This window comes from Drosophila novamexicana, unplaced genomic scaffold (genome assembly GCF_003285875.2).
Source record: "Drosophila novamexicana strain 15010-1031.04,08,12 unplaced genomic scaffold, DnovRS2.1 tig00001741-arrow-arrow-pilon, whole genome shotgun sequence".
In the NCBI taxonomy this organism is placed as follows: domain Eukaryota; kingdom Metazoa; phylum Arthropoda; class Insecta; order Diptera; family Drosophilidae; genus Drosophila; species Drosophila novamexicana.
Genome location: NW_020824885.1, coordinates 264502 through 281895, shown reverse-complemented (window position 1 = coordinate 281895; position 17394 = coordinate 264502). Strand labels below are relative to the sequence as shown.

The window sequence follows — 17394 nt, the reverse complement described above, 5'->3', positions numbered from 1 at the left end:
TTGGGGCAGGATTTCGGGATTTGGCGTTAGCTAAGTCTAGAGATAAATATAAAGGGGCCAGCGAATTACTTACTCGGATTCTCCAGACGGTAATGACTCTCCGGTTCCGGATGGCGTGTGTACAGTATCTGCTGTGAGATGTGCTCCGTCATAATCTCGTAGAGCACGTTGTATGTGGGCAGCGACAATGACTCTTCGTACAACAGCAGACGCTCCGCTAATAACGTGTACAAATTGTGCGGCGACATGACATCGTACTTACGCCTGCAGCGGTTGTCGGAGTTAGGGGAACAGTTGGAAAAAGAAAAAAAAAAGGTTAAGAGAAACCAGACACATGCAAAAATTTATGAGCATGTGCATTACACGGCAGTTTGTCAAATGGAGGGCGGACTAGGCCCATGCCTAACCGGGCTGAAATCCATTATTTAAGTCCCCCTCCGCCTTGCTCCCGTTAACCACAATTACTCGGCAGAGAGAAATGAAATCCAACCCATTATTTGTTGAACTTACTTGTGTGTGCTGCGCGAGAGGAAAAAGCCGAGCAGCTTGAGCGCCTGGAGGCGTATCAATTGACTTTCGGCCGCCAGTAGCTTGAAGATGCTGCGCACGCCGTGCTTCACATCGAAGGCAGGTACCATTGAGCTCGGGTGCTCCGACATCAGCGAGATGAGCATCTGCAGCACATCGTGCAGATTCTCGTCCTGTACAAATGATAAAAGGAGTTGCAAATAAATAACATTTAATTAGCAGCCACTGTGCGTTGCTAAGGGTTTCTCTCTATAATCTATAATCCTTTCACTTTCGGGATTTGTTAGACTTTAAAGCTGTGCTGGCTTCCGAAGTCCGAAGCCCTTCGCCAGAGCTACTCTTAATAATAGGGTGCAGGAAATAAGTCCCTTTTGTAAGCTGAGCTCTCAGTTGCATTGTTTACTGACTAAGCTTAAGAGCTGCCACGTTTACCACCTCCCATTTTTACACACTCACCTCATGCATGGTGGTCAGATAGTTGAGTATGCTTTGCAGTTCATCCTCCTTGACGCCATTGCCGATCATGATTAGCTGCTTGAGGAACAGCAGGATATAGGCACGTATGGCCAGAATATCCTTCTGAGCCGGTCGCGGACCATCTGGAACAATCGATTGGAACGCACCATCAACATCACATCCCCCAGCTGTCCAGTTGTAACAATGATACTTACCCAAACCCTTCGGTATGATGCCGCTCTTGGCGCGCGGATTGACGACCCAATAGTAGTACTTGAGGGTATGTACTGTCTGCAAGACGGTACTCACACGTCGGACATTGCTATAGATTTGTGTATCGCTGAGAAACTCGGTGGCCAGATAGGAATAGAGCCGTGCCTGGACATTGGCTGGCGTATAGATCCACAGGGCCGGATTGAAAAGCACGTGATCCAGCAGCTGCCACGTGAGAAACGAGAAACAGAACAACTGCGGGGAATTAGTCAAGTAACTTATGCTGTCCTCAGTTATCAGAGACTCAACGAAATTGCAAGGATTGAAGATGTTGTGTGTGTGTGTGTGAGAGAGTGTTTGATAGTCGGTTAGTTGAATGGTTAAATAGTTGGGTTAGTTTTAGAGAAAGAGAGAGAGAGAGACAGATAGATAGATAGAGTAGCGCAAGAACAAAAGACATTTTGTTGTTTTTGTTGTTTGTATACATACGTTTACATGAGTTTCATGTTGATTGTTGTTGTAGTCGATTGATTTGGATAGGGTTATTTATACATATATATGTATATATACATATATATATTTGGAGGATTGGTAGTAGTAGTAGTAGTAGGATTCGTTATATTGAACAACGGTAACACATGCAGCAAACAGCAATCAATTTATTTTTTATCAACGTTTGTCATAAAACATAAAACGAGAAATTAACAAACAAAGTAATCAACAGATTATTTTTTCTTTTTTTTTAAAGAGCATTCCAAAACGAGAGCTAGGCTAAGCTTAATTAATTCTGCTAATTACGCTAGAAATTATAATAAATGATCTTATGCATACATAACTTTAGTATTAATAAGATATTGTATACATATTAGACAGCAATAATTAAAATGCGATGACAAACATTCAAATATTTCTAGGAGTTAGACATAAAGTTTAGATTAAATAATTGGTCAATGTTTATTTGAGAACAAATTCAGAGCTTATACACATGTCTTAAACTTTAAACTGGAAGCTAGCTCCAAATCATGAGCAAAGCTGATTAGATGATAAACCCAGACTCTGGACAAGTTTCAGGCCCTCGAGCTGAGCTCCTGAGATCTTTACTCAAGCTCAGGAATAGGTCTTAACTAAGCTCTGACTACGTTTTACTTGGAAACCAGTAAAAGAGCTTAGCCCCAAGGACATAGAATAAACGCGAAACATGTTCAGAGGCCGATTTCGTAGTTAAAACAAAAGCTCTCACATAAGAAGCATATATTAAAGGTAAATCCATGTTAACAAACAGATACGAGAATAAGCCTAGATCCAGTTGCAGAAAAGATGCGGGTAAAGAGTTCGGTTAGACTTAAGACCGAAAATACGAACGAAACCCGGAACAGGATACGGAAACTTGCTTAAGCTCAGTTGATTTCTTGAACCAAAAGGATTAAGTTAAAACCCGAATGGACTAAGCTAAGCCTTTGTCAAACATAGCCTAGTCCCAGGCTATGACAAAAGCCCAGGGGTTCTCAGATCTTATGATATGCATAGAAAGAGGTTAAAAGAGGGAATAGGGACCCAAGACTATATACAAGCCTTAACCCTAGCCTAGGCTTTTCCAAATAGTTTCCAGAACAGCAGAGAATATCTTGGTATACTCATATTTTTATATATATATGTATGTATATATATATGTTCGTGCATACAGCCACTGGAGGCTTGGCAAATTGCAAGAAACCATATCTTACACAATTTTAAAGCAAGTCTGAATGCTTACAAAATATGTCGATAGCAATATATATCGGCGTATTTCAATAAGGGTGCCTGCAGCAGGCTGCGATTAGATTGCGCAAGAGCATCGCGCAGTCGATACCAGCCGACTGCAATGCTTTCGGCTAGTTGATCATGACGTGTTTCTTGTTAATCGCTTTAAAATTCGTATTCGTTACGATTGGAGTAAAATTTCATTTGCGGGCACTTTTTGCACAGTTATCTGTGCAATATTTGTGCACAAATTTTAATTGTTGAATTGTCAAAAAAAGGAAATATATATGTGCATATGTATATGCGGACGATATGTTCACACATGGCTTGGCGTATGCGGGTCACCACTTCAATTCAATCCGCACCCATCCAAATACTAGAGGGCAAACTTTTTGGCCTGGCTCTGCTTTTGCTATTGCTGCCGCTGCAGTTGCCATTGGTCGCAGTAAACATAACAATACAACATCCCGATGTGGCACTGGCAGTGCCACGCCCAGCTGCCCACGAAAGTTTCCCAATTAAAAACTGTGCACGAGTGTAAAATAATAAGGGAACATGGCAACGTCAACCGAAAACCGAAAACTGAAAACTGAATATCCCAAAACAACAACAGATTCAGAAATTCAGCAACACGAAAATAAATATTCTTAAAAAAATATATTTATATATGCGAAAAGTGGGCGCTGAAAATTACAAAAAAAAAAAAAAGTTTAGTTTCGCTTGGCAATTTATACACATTTTTTGCCTAGCCCTCTCGAGTGGGCAACGCGTTACACAAATGAGTTCAAGTTGGGTTAATGCATGCATTAAGGTGTGAAGTAGACCTCCAATTAAGCAAATTATTAAAATTCACAATGAAACAACTTCAGCTGGGAGCTGAGTGAAACGATGAACTTTGAAACGGAAGTTTGGGTATATGAGAGGAAGAACTTGAACAAAATTCGCATATAATATATTTCCACATATGAACGATTTTGTAGCTTAATAATTGAGAGGCTGCACCAAGGCTGTCCGACAGTAAATACAAAAATAGCTGAAACAATGTGGAATGGAACAGCATGTGAAAGACAACTGTACACTAAATATAGACAAATATACAAGTTAAGAGCTAGAAATACGATCTATTAAGAAATTAGGTTTAATAGACTAAGTATGAGTTTCTTAAGATAATGTGGAACAATGTGGAATGAAACAGAAAATGAATTAACTACACAAATGTGTACATGAATGAGCCGAGCGCATGAATATACAACAATGAAATGGAACAATCTGAATGAAACAGCATATATGAAGCAACTGAATACAAAATACAGCAGCATAAAATCATTTACTCTAAATTAATATTGTCTAATGAGCCAACTAACTGATGAACATTTGTACAATGGAAACAAATGAAACCGCACTTTTAAAGCAACTACATGAATTCAAATACACAAATGAATGAACATTTAACACCAATTATGCTTGATGGGCTAATGACAATAGATATACATGTACTATATACACATATCAATAAAGTGAAACAATTTGAAATGAGACAGTACATGAGGCAACTGTACTAGTTATTGAATACGGTAAACGGAACAAACACACACACTCATACACACATAGAAACGGAACGAAACGGAATTGAACGGAACGGAACGATAAGGAACGTTTATATAGACTGTACAATACGATAGTTGAGTAAAAGAAATTTTAGAATTGAGCTTCACCTGGTAGAACTGTTGTAGATATTTGATATTGGTATTAAGTTCAGTTGTTGTTGTTATTGTTGTTGTTGTTTTATGTGTTGATTGAATAGAAGCGTTTCAAGATGTAACAATTTTGATTGATTGAGAAGGCGCGTTAAAAGAATATGAAGCATAATTAAAATGGGCAAATAGTTCGATGAGGGAATGAGCGGGCGCGGTTGGTAAACATGAGTTGCGAGTCGCGAATTGTGTGTGGGATTGATTAAAAACAAAAACAAAAAACCACAGAACAGGGAGCATATAACAAATCAGATCAAGAGTGGGAAAGAAAGAGAGAAAGAGAGAGAGAGAGAGAGAGAGGGAGAAATAATGTGAGAGAGCAGACAAATTAGAAGAATTTAGTTTCAGTTGTAAATACATTTTTTTTAAAAGCACGTTCATTATTTGGTTCTTCATTAAAAGTTTTTTACGCTCTATAATTGACCGAATCAGCTGGGTATAACGTAAGCAATATAAATTTCGATTAATCTTGACTTGGATGGCAAATGGCAAGCGAAACTCATTTGGGTAAACAAGTGCAAAGCATCAACACAAACCAACTCAGTGCAAAAGCAGGGCAAATAATAAGAACAGGGTTTTCATTTGCTGGCCAATTAAAACTGGTAGCTCTTAAGCGTACAGTGCCACACAAAAAGCATGCAACAGTTAACAAGAAAAATTCAAAAAAAAAAAAAAAAAACAAACAAACACAAATACGCTTCGGTTAAGCCGAAGACAACAAAAACCCCCGAAGGAAATTATTTGTATTATAAAGTGGGACTGGGCAAAATATGTTGTCGGCATGAGTGTTACGCCTTTTTATACCCTGTACCCATTAAAAATGAGTAAAAAGGGTATTAATTAATTTTTATAACTACAAAAGCAAACGAGCTGCATTTTAAGTTGGTAGAAGAGGGTTCAGGGTATCCCTTGGCCGGGAACTCCCGACTAGAGCCTCTTGCTTGTTTTGAATAGGATTAGTAGACTACTTGTAGATATATGGCTAAAGTTTAAACTTGGCACCAAATCGCGTTAAAACAGAACCGCTCAGAACTTGGAATTTGAATTTCATTTTCATTGTAAGTCGAACCTTTAACCAAATAATCGAAATGCAACTCGGGCCGTGTCAAAAATGGAAACAAGAGAATTAGTGTCTGGGTTTTAAGCCAATCGCCTTGATAGTTTGCATATGTCTAGAGCCACTATATCATATAGTTGCCATAGGAACGATCGGTCGAATGATGGTTTCTTATATGGCAAAATATTCTGTTTTCTTCGATATTTTCATCAAGCTCAGCATTTACGAGCTTCACTATGCTCACATAAGTATCTGCAACACTGCAAGACAAATATCTACAAGGGTATTAAATCTTCGGCGTTAGGGTATTAAATATTTCGATTAATTCTTTTCGCATCTAGATTAAATCCCCGGTGCATGAACAACGAGCTATGCAAATAAAATGTTACACGGACTCAAGCGAAAGGGAACACATTCGAGTAGTTTTGAGGCTGTTGCCAGCGATTTTGCGGGTTTATCGTGTGTGTTAGGCAAATAAAGAAGAAAGCGTGAATAGAAAGGATAAAGAATAAACAAAGTTATTGTTTGGTATATAAGTAAGTAAATATATGCACACACATGCACATGTATGTGTCCACATAAAGTATATATCTAAGGATTAGTCTAGGATGTGGGAAGGCGGCTCTGGGCTTTAGAGAATTTAGCCAGCAAAGGAGTTACGGGTAACGAGTAACGGGTAACGGGTAACGAATAACGAGTAGCGAATACAAGAGCTTAATTCAAGAAAACTGTGTGTATTTGATTTGCTACGTCTTGTGTTTACTTTTTTGAAAGGATTACGCAGGCCCGTGCTCAACTGTGCGCCGTTCGGCAGGAGGACCAGGAGGACCAGAAGGAGCAGGAGTTGCAGGCGCCAACATCAACACCAAGAACACAAGAACAACACAAGGGCAAACACAGTGCGATAGGCAGACGAAATACATACAGAAACAGAGAAAAAAGAGAAAGAAAGAGAGAGAGGGAGTGAGTAGAGAAAAAGAGTGAGAGAGAGAGAGAGAGCAGATGAGTGGCGAGTGGGTTTCTCATATCATTTGAAATTTGTTTGTCAAGGTGTTAAGCATGCCACAAAAATGATGAAAAACGGCGAACGTGAAACGTGTGGATATACATTTATATTTCATTTTTTTTTAACTTTTTTTTAAATAGATTTTTGTGCCATGTTGACACAACGCGACGCATGGGCGTGTTCAGGTGGACGGCAGAAGTGAAACAATTTAAATAAACTGCAAAATTTGAAGGTTGGCTTTGCTTGGAAAACGGAACATTTTCTTTAATAGTTGTGGGTCTGATCAGAACTGAAAGTAATAGAAATGATAAAAAGAAAACTCACGTCGCGGGCGGCATTTGTCATGCATTCGTTTGGCTTGCGGGGATGTAAATTGCGATGCGAACTTAGATCGAACTTAGGAACAGACATATACAATAATATATTTATATATAAATAGTAACTAAACATAGGCAATATACGTATATCATAGAGGGGCATATTACTAGTAATACTTGTAATTATAATTTTGAAGCATGCTTGCCAAGACACTGCGCCTCTCGAAATGTCAGTCGCATGCTATCGATAAATCGTTTCGGGGCTTATCCATGTTAAAGCGCGAGTTTCGGTTTCTTAACATTAACATTAACATTAACATAGAGCGGAGCAAATATTAGATCTAGTTGTTATGCTTTGTACAGATGCTCGAATTGGTTTTGGGCCTTGCGCCCACTCACCTGCTTCAGCAGCAAGTCGCTGTTGGCCGACAGGCAGGTGACCAGATATTTGGTCAAATTGAGAAACGAGCCGAGCACCTCCAAAGTCAGATGCTCGCGCGACGAACGCTGCAGCATGAAGGATATCACCAGGAAGCCGCGATTCTGTATCATGTGCTGTTGCACTGTCTGCGATGTCTCCACCAGTTCGCAAATGAAGCCCAACAGCTTCGAGCTGTAAATGCACAAGCAACGGATGAGAATGGAACAGAAATTAATGAAGAATAACAATTATAATTGCATGTAAAAAATAAATGGAAATGGAACACATGCCGAAATTGAACTTAAACGCTTGTATGCAATATGGAATTCCAACACAAAGGAGAATATTGCAAATAGGAACATAATGAAACAAGAATGGAATGCAGGTAAAAGCGACGAGTGATTTGTGAACCACTTACCAGAGCGTCGGATCGCGCTTGATATCGCTGATGCCTTCGTGCGCCATGTCCAGCTGGGAGAAGAGCGGAAACAGCACCTGAATGCCGCCGATCGAATTGAGTGTGCAGTGTATGGAATGCGTGACCACAGCCTTGACATCCTGTGAAAGTGATCCAAAATAATATATAGTTATTAATAAATCATCCTTTAAGCCTTAGGCTATGCTCCGTTTCTGTATGATTAAGCTGAATGGAAATCGAATATAAAATATCTCCTTCATAATGCTGCCAACGTGACTAAAATTTAAAGTGTTGTCTAACGCTTAAAGTTTCTTTTTGAATGGGCAACTGCCTTAGATTATCTACAGAAAATAGTTTAGTTTTGTAGGCCTAGAGGCACTTCCCTCAACGATGGCTTGAACAAAGATTGGTTTGTCTATTGATTAACCATTTCTCAAATGTCAATTTACCTAAAGTTCGGGGCATAAATTTGTGTTTCCCTCAATATTTATCGATTAAATTGGTTTTTCTTTTACACATCGCATGACTTGGGCACCACTCTGTGTGTGTCCTTTGAGTGTTTTGTTGCTCGCTTGTTGTTTCTGTGCCTCTGTAGGCATGTCCTGGGCTCATTTCGCACACATTTTCGGCGCGCCGTTGTTGTTGTGGTGCTCTTTTATGATTTGTGTTGTTTGCACAAGAAATTACTACAAAATTTATTGAATAATTTTGTTGCCAGCTACAAAGCATGGCGGACAACTGGTGGTGGCTGGCCAGAAGGCGGGCAGGCAACTGTTAAGCATGATAAGACTGCGGAACGGAATGGAATGGAACAGTCGAGCCAGCAGCAGAAGGAGGCGACCAAAGATTGTACCTAATAAGAAATGCCAAAGCAGGCGCTTGAGTCGTAAAATGCTGCCTGAAATATATGTGGTGTCCTTTATGTGTGTGTGTGTGTGTGTGTGTGTTGTATTGGTCTTTGGCCTTGGTTTGAGCCGTGTGTTTCATGCTTTCGGAATGAACTGAACAGAAGTGAAGTGAACTAGCTACAGCTATGTACATTTACGTATACGAAATAGGTTGGGGGACTGACACGTATATTCCTGGGCCCAGTTGGAAGGGGGAGGGGGGCAATGTAGGATGTGTCTGTGTGTTTGGGGCATGATTACTTACCTGCAGCATCAGCGCGTGCGGCGTGTGTACAAAATATGAAACATTTCCTTTGGGGGAAGACTGCAAACAAAGTTGACCATCGGTTGCCACTGGATTGTACATGAAGACAATGGCATTCGATAGTTTGCCATCGTACAGCACCTGTGGCAAAAGAGAGACAGAGCGAGAGCGAAAGAGGAGGAGAGAGAAAGAGAATTGTTGGCATTAGTTAGGCATGGCTTTCAACAAGTCATTGTCAGAGCTCTGCGGCTCTGTTGCTTGGTTGCTCTGAATCCGGCGAATTGTTTCCGGTCATGCTGACAATTTACTTTTGCTTTTGGCGTTTGCCTTTGGCCTTTTGCTTTAAGCGCTGAGCGGAGTACAAAAACTTCTATATATATATATATATACATGAAGTACTTATAATACGACTGCTTACATACACAAACATATATATACATATACATATAGTTATATATATATGTATATATATAAATAGGTATATATATATATAGCTGTTAATTTACAGCAAACGGCAGACACAATATACACACACATAAAATTGCTGTTGATTTCGCGCGAGTTGTTATATTTGTTTTACTTTTGTTTTTATTTCATATTCTTCTTTTATATATATTTTTATATTTTAATATATGTTTTATTTGGTGCATTTTTTTTGGCTGGCGCCGTCATACGAGGCGTATGCGTAATATACTTGCAGCAGCTGCTGTAGCTTTTTGCAGCGTGTGTGTGTGCGTGTAAGTAAACCTTTAAGCAAACAGGTACATGTGTGTGTACGTGTGCATGTGTGTGTGTGTGTGTGTGTTAGCTGTGCGTGTATAATCGCTGGCTGCATAATTTGCTGCTAAAAATACTTCTTTGCATTATTTAACAAACAAAAGGAATATATATGACAGAGAAAGTAAAAAACGCACACATAAAAAGCAGAGAAAATAATATGAGAGCAAAAAAAAAAACTAAAGGAATGCAAACAAAGGGTATGTCCCGCAACATATTGCACACGTACGCACATATTATTAAATATTGAATAGAAGGGCACAATTGAAAATGTATTTGTTTTTAAATTGTAGCCAAAGCGAGCTCTTTAAAGGATGGTAGCGCAACATTGTTTAAACAAAAGCACTTCAATCGTGAACTTTAATAAAGAACTTTAATTAAGAACTAACAGAAAAGCAGCCAAATGGCACAAAGATGTTAGGGAAACATTGCCGTGAGATTTTGGGCGCAAATTCCAGATTAAATAAAGTTCTTTAGCAATAATTAATTAAGCGAAATAAATAATAAAAAAAAATACTAAAAAACAGACGGAAATGGATAATTCGGGCCAAAGTTGTGTCTGGCGGGCCAATCAGAGCCCGTCTAAGACTATGATAGATTAATATTAAGATTAAGGGCCACAAAGCACATTAATATGTAACTAAAAATTCAATGACTAAAATAAAATAAGCTCACAAATTATGCAGCTAATTATTTTGCTAAAAAATGTCTCTTGCTCGACAAATAAACATCTTTGAAATGCAACTGAGACGGAACAACTTTCAGGTACTTTCAATCCAGATGCCAGAGATGTATATATATATATATATATATATATATATATATATATATATATATATATATATATATATGCTTCAAATCTGTGCTTAAAATCCTTTTACGCCAACCTCTCGAATTTTGCCACTATTAACCCATTTTGGTAGCACAACTTGACCCATTTCGCAGGCTTGTTATTTGTGTTAGGTACACAAGAGCTTGGCAAGAACAACAGCTACATAAAATAACTTTCAAGACTAATGCACTCTCCACACACACACACACACACGCACACACACACACACTCTCACATATATCAAAATAAATAATCATAATCATAATAATAATAATAATACAAAGTGCGAGTGCAGGAGAGTCAACAAAATGGAATCTGGCATAGAAATGTTAAAATGCAGTACCCCTTGTCCCCCGTACACAAACCCCCCTAGGCTAGAGTTACCATATAGTTCGTAGAGCCTGGTATATGGAGCATGTTGCATAGATTTCTAACAATCATAGCGAATGGCTAGGTGGTGGGGGGCGTAGCCTAGCTAGCAATCATAATAGTGAAACAGAAACAAAACCAACAACAAGAAATACGACTACAAGATGCTTAAAAGAGGCGAGTTCCACATTTGCAGTCGCCGTCGCTGTCGCCGTTTGCTTTGTCTCTGCCTGGGTTTAGGTGCGCTGCGAAGTATGCAACATTTATTTGTAAGCCTCGCGTCGAGCATTGTTGTTGCCAACGCAACTCCCAAGCTTCACCAAGCGGCCGACCCGGCCAGCCCTTAAAGGCGGCGCACTTTAAAATTCTACACAAAATTACAAACATTTTCATAATTACGAGCATTCTCGAGAAGGGGTAAGTTTGGGGTGGCTGCTTGGGGGATTGGGGGGATTGGCGGATTGGGAGGAGATTTGCTTGCCATAGTTGAGAATTCAATAGAGCAGCGCAAGCTGCGCTTCAATGAATGAGAACATTTTGATTGGCTTTGAAGTTTAGTTTTTGCCCAAGAGCTGTCAAGTGGGTTGCGGCGGGGGGCAGCTGCTGCGGGCGATGGGGGCTTTAGCTGGCATTCAAAACGATTCGATGCGAGTTGATTCGATTTGCTGCGATTCGTTTGCGGATTTGGCAACGTTCAACGTTTGCGACGTTGCTAACATTTTAATTGGCGTTACGCCCAAGCAGAGGCGTGGTCTGGGCTGGGGTTGTCGGCTTAAGGGTGGGGGTTGCCTTGAAATCGATTTGACAAGCATTTTGCTAAGCTGCCTGAAGTGTGGGGCAATTGTATAATAAACAACCATATACATTATTATTATAATGTTAACCATTTTGAAAACCTAACAAATAAAATGGATGAGAAACGAGCCAAAGTATTAAAATAAATATTATATAAAAAGAGTAACCAAAATCTTAATTGGGAATTTAAAAATCACAAAATCAAATGCTTAAGCATTAAAAAAGATAAAAAATTAAATATATCAAAGGAAAAGTAACGAAATTAAAATAAGCTGTGAGAATAAAAAATGGCTTTGAATAAAACATATAAGCATTAGCATATATACAATTATACAAAATAAAAATTAAAAAGCTGAAATTTATCGAAATAATGCGAAGCCGTGCCCATATAAATTATTGAAAACTGAATATATATGCATGAAACCCGAATAAAATGTTCGACTCGAAAAATTAAGTTAAATTGTGCTCAAAAAGATTTTTCAAAAAATTAAATATGTTACCATGAAAATCAAAAAAAAGAAAAAGAAAAACAGTAAATAAAATTAAACCTGATTAACTAGAATAATATATATGTGAATTGCTTACAGCTTTTAGCTGGTTGATTTCCTCAGTGTCGCCGGCAATGGCGGGGGCGGGCACGCCCATGGTGCTCAGGCTGGTCACACTGGACATGCGACGCAGTTGATCTGCCCCGCCCACGCGTCAAACGAAAATCGATCGACAGGATTGAAATAAAAATGCAAAGAAAGAAACGATAAACGATAAACATAAGAATCGAAAGCAAAGCGCAGCCACACACAAGAACAAATCATAAATACCAAAAGAAGCATTTCCAGTGGGCAAATGGCCAAGCGGATCGTCCGCAGTGTTGTTGTTGTTCTTGTTGTTGTTGTTGCTGTTCGATTGTTGCTGCTGCTGCTGTGCCAGCGGCAACTGTTGCTGCTCGCTGTTGCTGCTGTTGCTGCCGCCCTCGGCAGGCGTGCCCGGCGTGGCTGCTGCTGCTGCCGCCGCTGCTGCTGCTGCTGCTACTGCTGCTGTGGCAGCTGCTGTTGTTGGCGCTGCACCACCCGTTAGAGCCGCCAGCGCAACCGCATTGCGTGCGGTTAGCACCGCCCGGATCTTGACAAAGGCCGCACTCAAATCGAGCCGCTCGTCGGACCAGTCAATGGCGCGCGCCTCCTGCTCGGCGGCGAGCGTTTGGAATTGCAGCTGCAACTGTTGCTGCTGGCTGCTACTGCTGCCGCTGCTGCTGCCGGCCGTGGCGCCGGCTGCATCGCTGCCAACCAGCAGAGCACCACCCAAACTGGTTGTTAGTTGAAAGTGACTCACCCGCTTGTGATTGTCCGGCAGATTCAGATAGCACTCGTTATCGAAACGGAATTGCGACTGTTTTGTGCGAGCGTGTGTGTGCGCGTGTGTGTGCGCATGTGTGTGCGCATGTGTGTGTGCGGATGTGTGGGTCGGAACAACAGACAGACGCAAACACAGCGTTGTTTGTATTGTTGTTGTTGTTGTTGTTGTCGTTGGTGGCATTGGTGCAAAGTTGGTGCAGCGCATTGAGACAAAACGAGAGAAAAAGAGAGAGAGAGAGTAAGAGAGAGGAAGAGAGAGAGAGAGCGCACACAAGTGAACAAGAAAAAAATAGAAAAAAAATACATGTAATTATTGTTATAAGTACGATTTTCACAAAGGTCTGGGCTACGGGATCTGGTTGGAGATGGTGTGGGGAGCTTCACAAGGACAAGGTGCTGCTGCTGCTGCAGTGCAGTGGTTCTTCTTCTTTTTTTGGCGGTGCAGCCACAGTGGCACGGTGGTAAAGTGCTTAAACTAGATACGGTGGCTCCACTTACCTTGTAGCCCGGCCCCAGACGGTGCATCGCGCAGATTTGCTGCGTTGTCAGCGCCTCGCTGAACAAATAAATTGCCGACATTTGGCCACAGAAGACACGCTCCTCATCCAGCTCGGGCGTGGCGCCTATATAGCACTTGTCAAAGGGCTAGAGAGAGAGAGAGAGGGGGAGATTGAGCGTGTTGCATAGATTTCGCTTTAAAGATTTTGCTACTCACATCGTTTGTGGAAACAAACCAGGCCATTTCGGTTGACGACGCCAGTTGTCCATTCACGAGGCACTTGATTTCGCTTTTCGTCCAACGATTGTATATGTACACTATGGCAATCATATACCACTAAAGAGAGAGTAAGACAGAGAGAGAGAGAGGTGAAGGGTGAGAGTCAGAGATAGAAATATGGATTAGAATTGTTTGAATATATTAAATCAAAATCCTGCAGATTTATAAATATGTAGATAAATAAATATATATATATATATATATATATTTATCGGAATTTTGCTTTACCGAGACGCACGCGATTTGCCTATTAAATGCCTTTTATGTGTGCCTCAAATGAATTTACCTTACCAAAAATGTGATCATTTATTTCTTACAAGAATTAAGTCCATTGAAATGTTAGCTTTGCCGCCAACTTTGGTAGAGGCCGTAGTTAATTTTCTTCCCAAAACTAATTTCAATTGCTTTGGGCAGGAAATTTGGCTCTGCTGTTGGCCTTGCGATGGGCTGTTAATTAAACTTTGGCAGCCCGGAATCACGCCCATAAATTGAAAGTAGGCAGCCAAGTGGCAAGTAGCAAGTGGCAAGTGGCAAGCGTGTGTTTGTGAGGCTAATGGGTCGTAATTCACAGGTGTAACGACTCGAGCCGGAACGGGAGTAACCCGGGGTAACACTGGGGCACTTACCTTTCGTGGCTGGAATTCATATTTGACACAATGCTGAAAGCCCTTGCCCTTGACCTTCATCGATGTGAGGACCAGACAGTTGCCCACAAAGTGAGCCGTATACCCAACGCCCTTCGATGTCTTGAAGCTGAAGTTGTGAGCGGGAGGAGAAGAAAATAAATATATATGAGCAATTAGTAAGTGTCAATTAGTTGCAAGAAGTACGCAAGTACGAGCACTGTGTGGAAGAAGAGGCAGCCTTTTTTGGGCGTTGGAGCCAGCTACTTACCAGTAGAGATAGGGTTTCTCGCGCTCAATGTTCACCGAGTTAATTGGATCCAATCGAAACCAGGTGGTAAAGGTAAATCCATTTTCGTAGGGCCATTTAGCCAGCGGCGGCAGAACCATTGCCTGTAGAATGCAACAATATGGGCGGCATGATTAGAAAAAGAAGAAACAAAAAAAGAGGCGTTGCTCAAATGTAATACAATTAGTTGCAAGCACACACACATACAGAGAATGAGAGAGAGAGGGTAAGCGTGTGAGAGTGTGGGGGGGGGGGGAGAGGTGAAACAGAGCCTGGTCAATCTTAATTAGCAGCTGGCCCGTTCAAATGAACCGCATAATACACAAAGTAGCAGACCACAATCCCGATTGAGCCCCCTTTGGTGGCATGCAACACATGTCTATCAAAGCCACAAAAGTCACAAAGTCGCAAAGTCACAAAGTCACAAAACGAAATAGCGTGAGGCAATCGGGGAATGAAAAGCAAATGAACCAAATGGAAAGCCAAACCAAACTGAACATAAATCAAACCATCGAAAATTTATACACTGTACTGTTTTGGAGTCATACACTTTGAGCACACAGTTTGAGAGTCGCAATCTCAGCTCTACAAATTAAGAGCCATTCTCTAATGCATGCTTTGATTCATAATTTGTGTGTCAAAGCTAAGGTATCACCATATCGGACTGAAGGTTTCGGAAATACCTAATCTTAGAGTCACAATAAATTTGAAAGTCCTTACATTGTCCCAGTTAAAGTCAACATTTTGTAGTTAAAGTTTTGCAGTCACAGCAGAAGTTCTACGATTTCAGAATTTGCAAACTGCTAGAGTCACAATTTTTGAGTTAAAAACTTTTCAGTCGCAGTCGAAAACTTCTCATGCGTTAAAATATTTTCGCACCGCTCACAATTGAAAGGCGTTGGTCCCATGTCTTCGAGCTAGCCATAGAGTATTCCGCAGTCGAGAGTTTTCAAGAAGCTTTGAGCATGGACAAAGATTGAGAGGGAGTGGAGCAAAGCTTCGCAAATTCTGTCGAAAAGCAGCCGCAAATGCGGATGGTAAAATTGAAGTGAAAATTAAAAGGAAATGAGCACATTTTGATTTATCATGAATTTTGTGGTTTTACGGGCAAATACAGGGGTTGGAGAGTTTTCACACACACACACAGACATACACACACACACACTATTAACTGCAACTGCGTGTTGACTTTTAGTTCATAAATTTATTTCCCTTTTAATGCTCGCAAATTTATGTTCTTATCATGTTTGTATAACTGAGCGCCACGCCCATTTCGGCCAGCTGTCTCAACGCCTCAAATTCGCATCCGTTTTGTTTATCTCGCATTTTGTATTTTGTGGATATTTTGGTCATTTGCAAAATGCATGCGAATGAAGTTAGTTAATTGGAAAATGTTATGAATTGGCAATTGACAATTGAAAGAAGGGAGAGAGAAGGGGCAGTAGTGTGTGTGCGTGTGCGTGAGTGTGTGTGTCTGTTTTTGTGAGAGTGATAAAAATGTATATATAATAAAAATATATACAAAATTCAGGCCAGCCTGCTTTCGGCATGGGAAACCCATAACAAAAAAAAAAGAAAAGGCACTTAAGGTCTGCCTACGAAAGCCTTCTCTTGCTCTTCCCCTTTCCCTACGATTTGATATTTCCTTTAGGCGCTATCTGATATATTAATAAGATTTGCTGCGGCTTTGCAAATATGCGAGCAGAACTGTAAAACTCGCAGTTGTGGACGTTCCAAAAGCAGAAAAGTTTTCTAAGCAATAACATATTTTTTGGGCGTTTCTTTTTGCCATAGGGCTGCTTCTGGCCATAAGTCTGATGCTAAGGTCTGTTAAGCTTTGTCAAGATATCTGAATAAACAGCAAAATGTCATGTCAGCTATATGCTATAGTAGTTTGATCCGACAGATTCTGATGAACACGCCGCCTGCAGCCAATAATCTATAAGCCTTGAGGCTGAGAGTCTTGTGTGGACAGACGGACAGACAGACCTGGAAATATTCACCCGTATATTGTTATTGATCAGGAATATATATACTTCATGGTATTGGAACTGTCTCCACTTCAATGCAGTACTCTTTTAAAAGCAAAGCCATAATATACTCCTGAAAAAACTTTCTGAATGCTTCAGACGAAAATGAAATCGAGTTAATGAAACAGCTTTGGGTTCTGGCTCTGCTAAGGGTTAACAAAAGATCGTATTTCGCCTAAATTGCAATATTTTAGGAATTTGCTACATGCAAAAGCCCAATTGATTTCAACTGAACGCGCCTGCCGGCTTTGGCTTTCATTGGGCCAACAAAAAAGAGAACCTTTCAATTTGTTACACGTAATATATATACTATATATGCATATATATATATGCTGATAAATAATTGAACTATTTATTGAATGCTGCAGCCATTTGAAATAGAAAAACCATTAATTTGAACACATGCAAAGGCAAAACAGATTTTTAGCATTCATTTAATAGTCCACTAAAAATAAAATGAAAATAAACTAATACCAGAAAAAACCTT

At 40.3% G+C, this 17394-nt stretch overlaps 1 protein-coding gene across 1 annotated transcript in view; it reads right to left on the bottom strand.

Moving 5' to 3' along the window:
- The window catches only part of LOC115768283 (neurobeachin-like), a 243210-nt gene that overhangs the window by 24754 nt on the left and 201062 nt on the right, over positions 1-17394 (bottom strand). Inside the window, exons 5-17 of the mRNA XM_030712822.1 lie at positions 14860-14981; positions 14592-14718; positions 13903-14022; positions 13686-13832; positions 12654-13221; positions 12421-12521; positions 9063-9203; positions 7911-8050; positions 7471-7684; positions 1200-1452; positions 985-1127; positions 511-701; positions 74-264 (exon numbers count right to left, since the gene is read on the bottom strand). Coding sequence (XP_030568682.1) covers positions 74-264; positions 511-701; positions 985-1127; positions 1200-1452; positions 7471-7684; positions 7911-8050; positions 9063-9203; positions 12421-12521; positions 12654-13221; positions 13686-13832; positions 13903-14022; positions 14592-14718; positions 14860-14981 — 2458 coding nt within the window. The remainder of the gene's footprint in view (positions 1-73; positions 265-510; positions 702-984; positions 1128-1199; positions 1453-7470; positions 7685-7910; positions 8051-9062; positions 9204-12420; positions 12522-12653; positions 13222-13685; positions 13833-13902; positions 14023-14591; positions 14719-14859; positions 14982-17394) is intronic.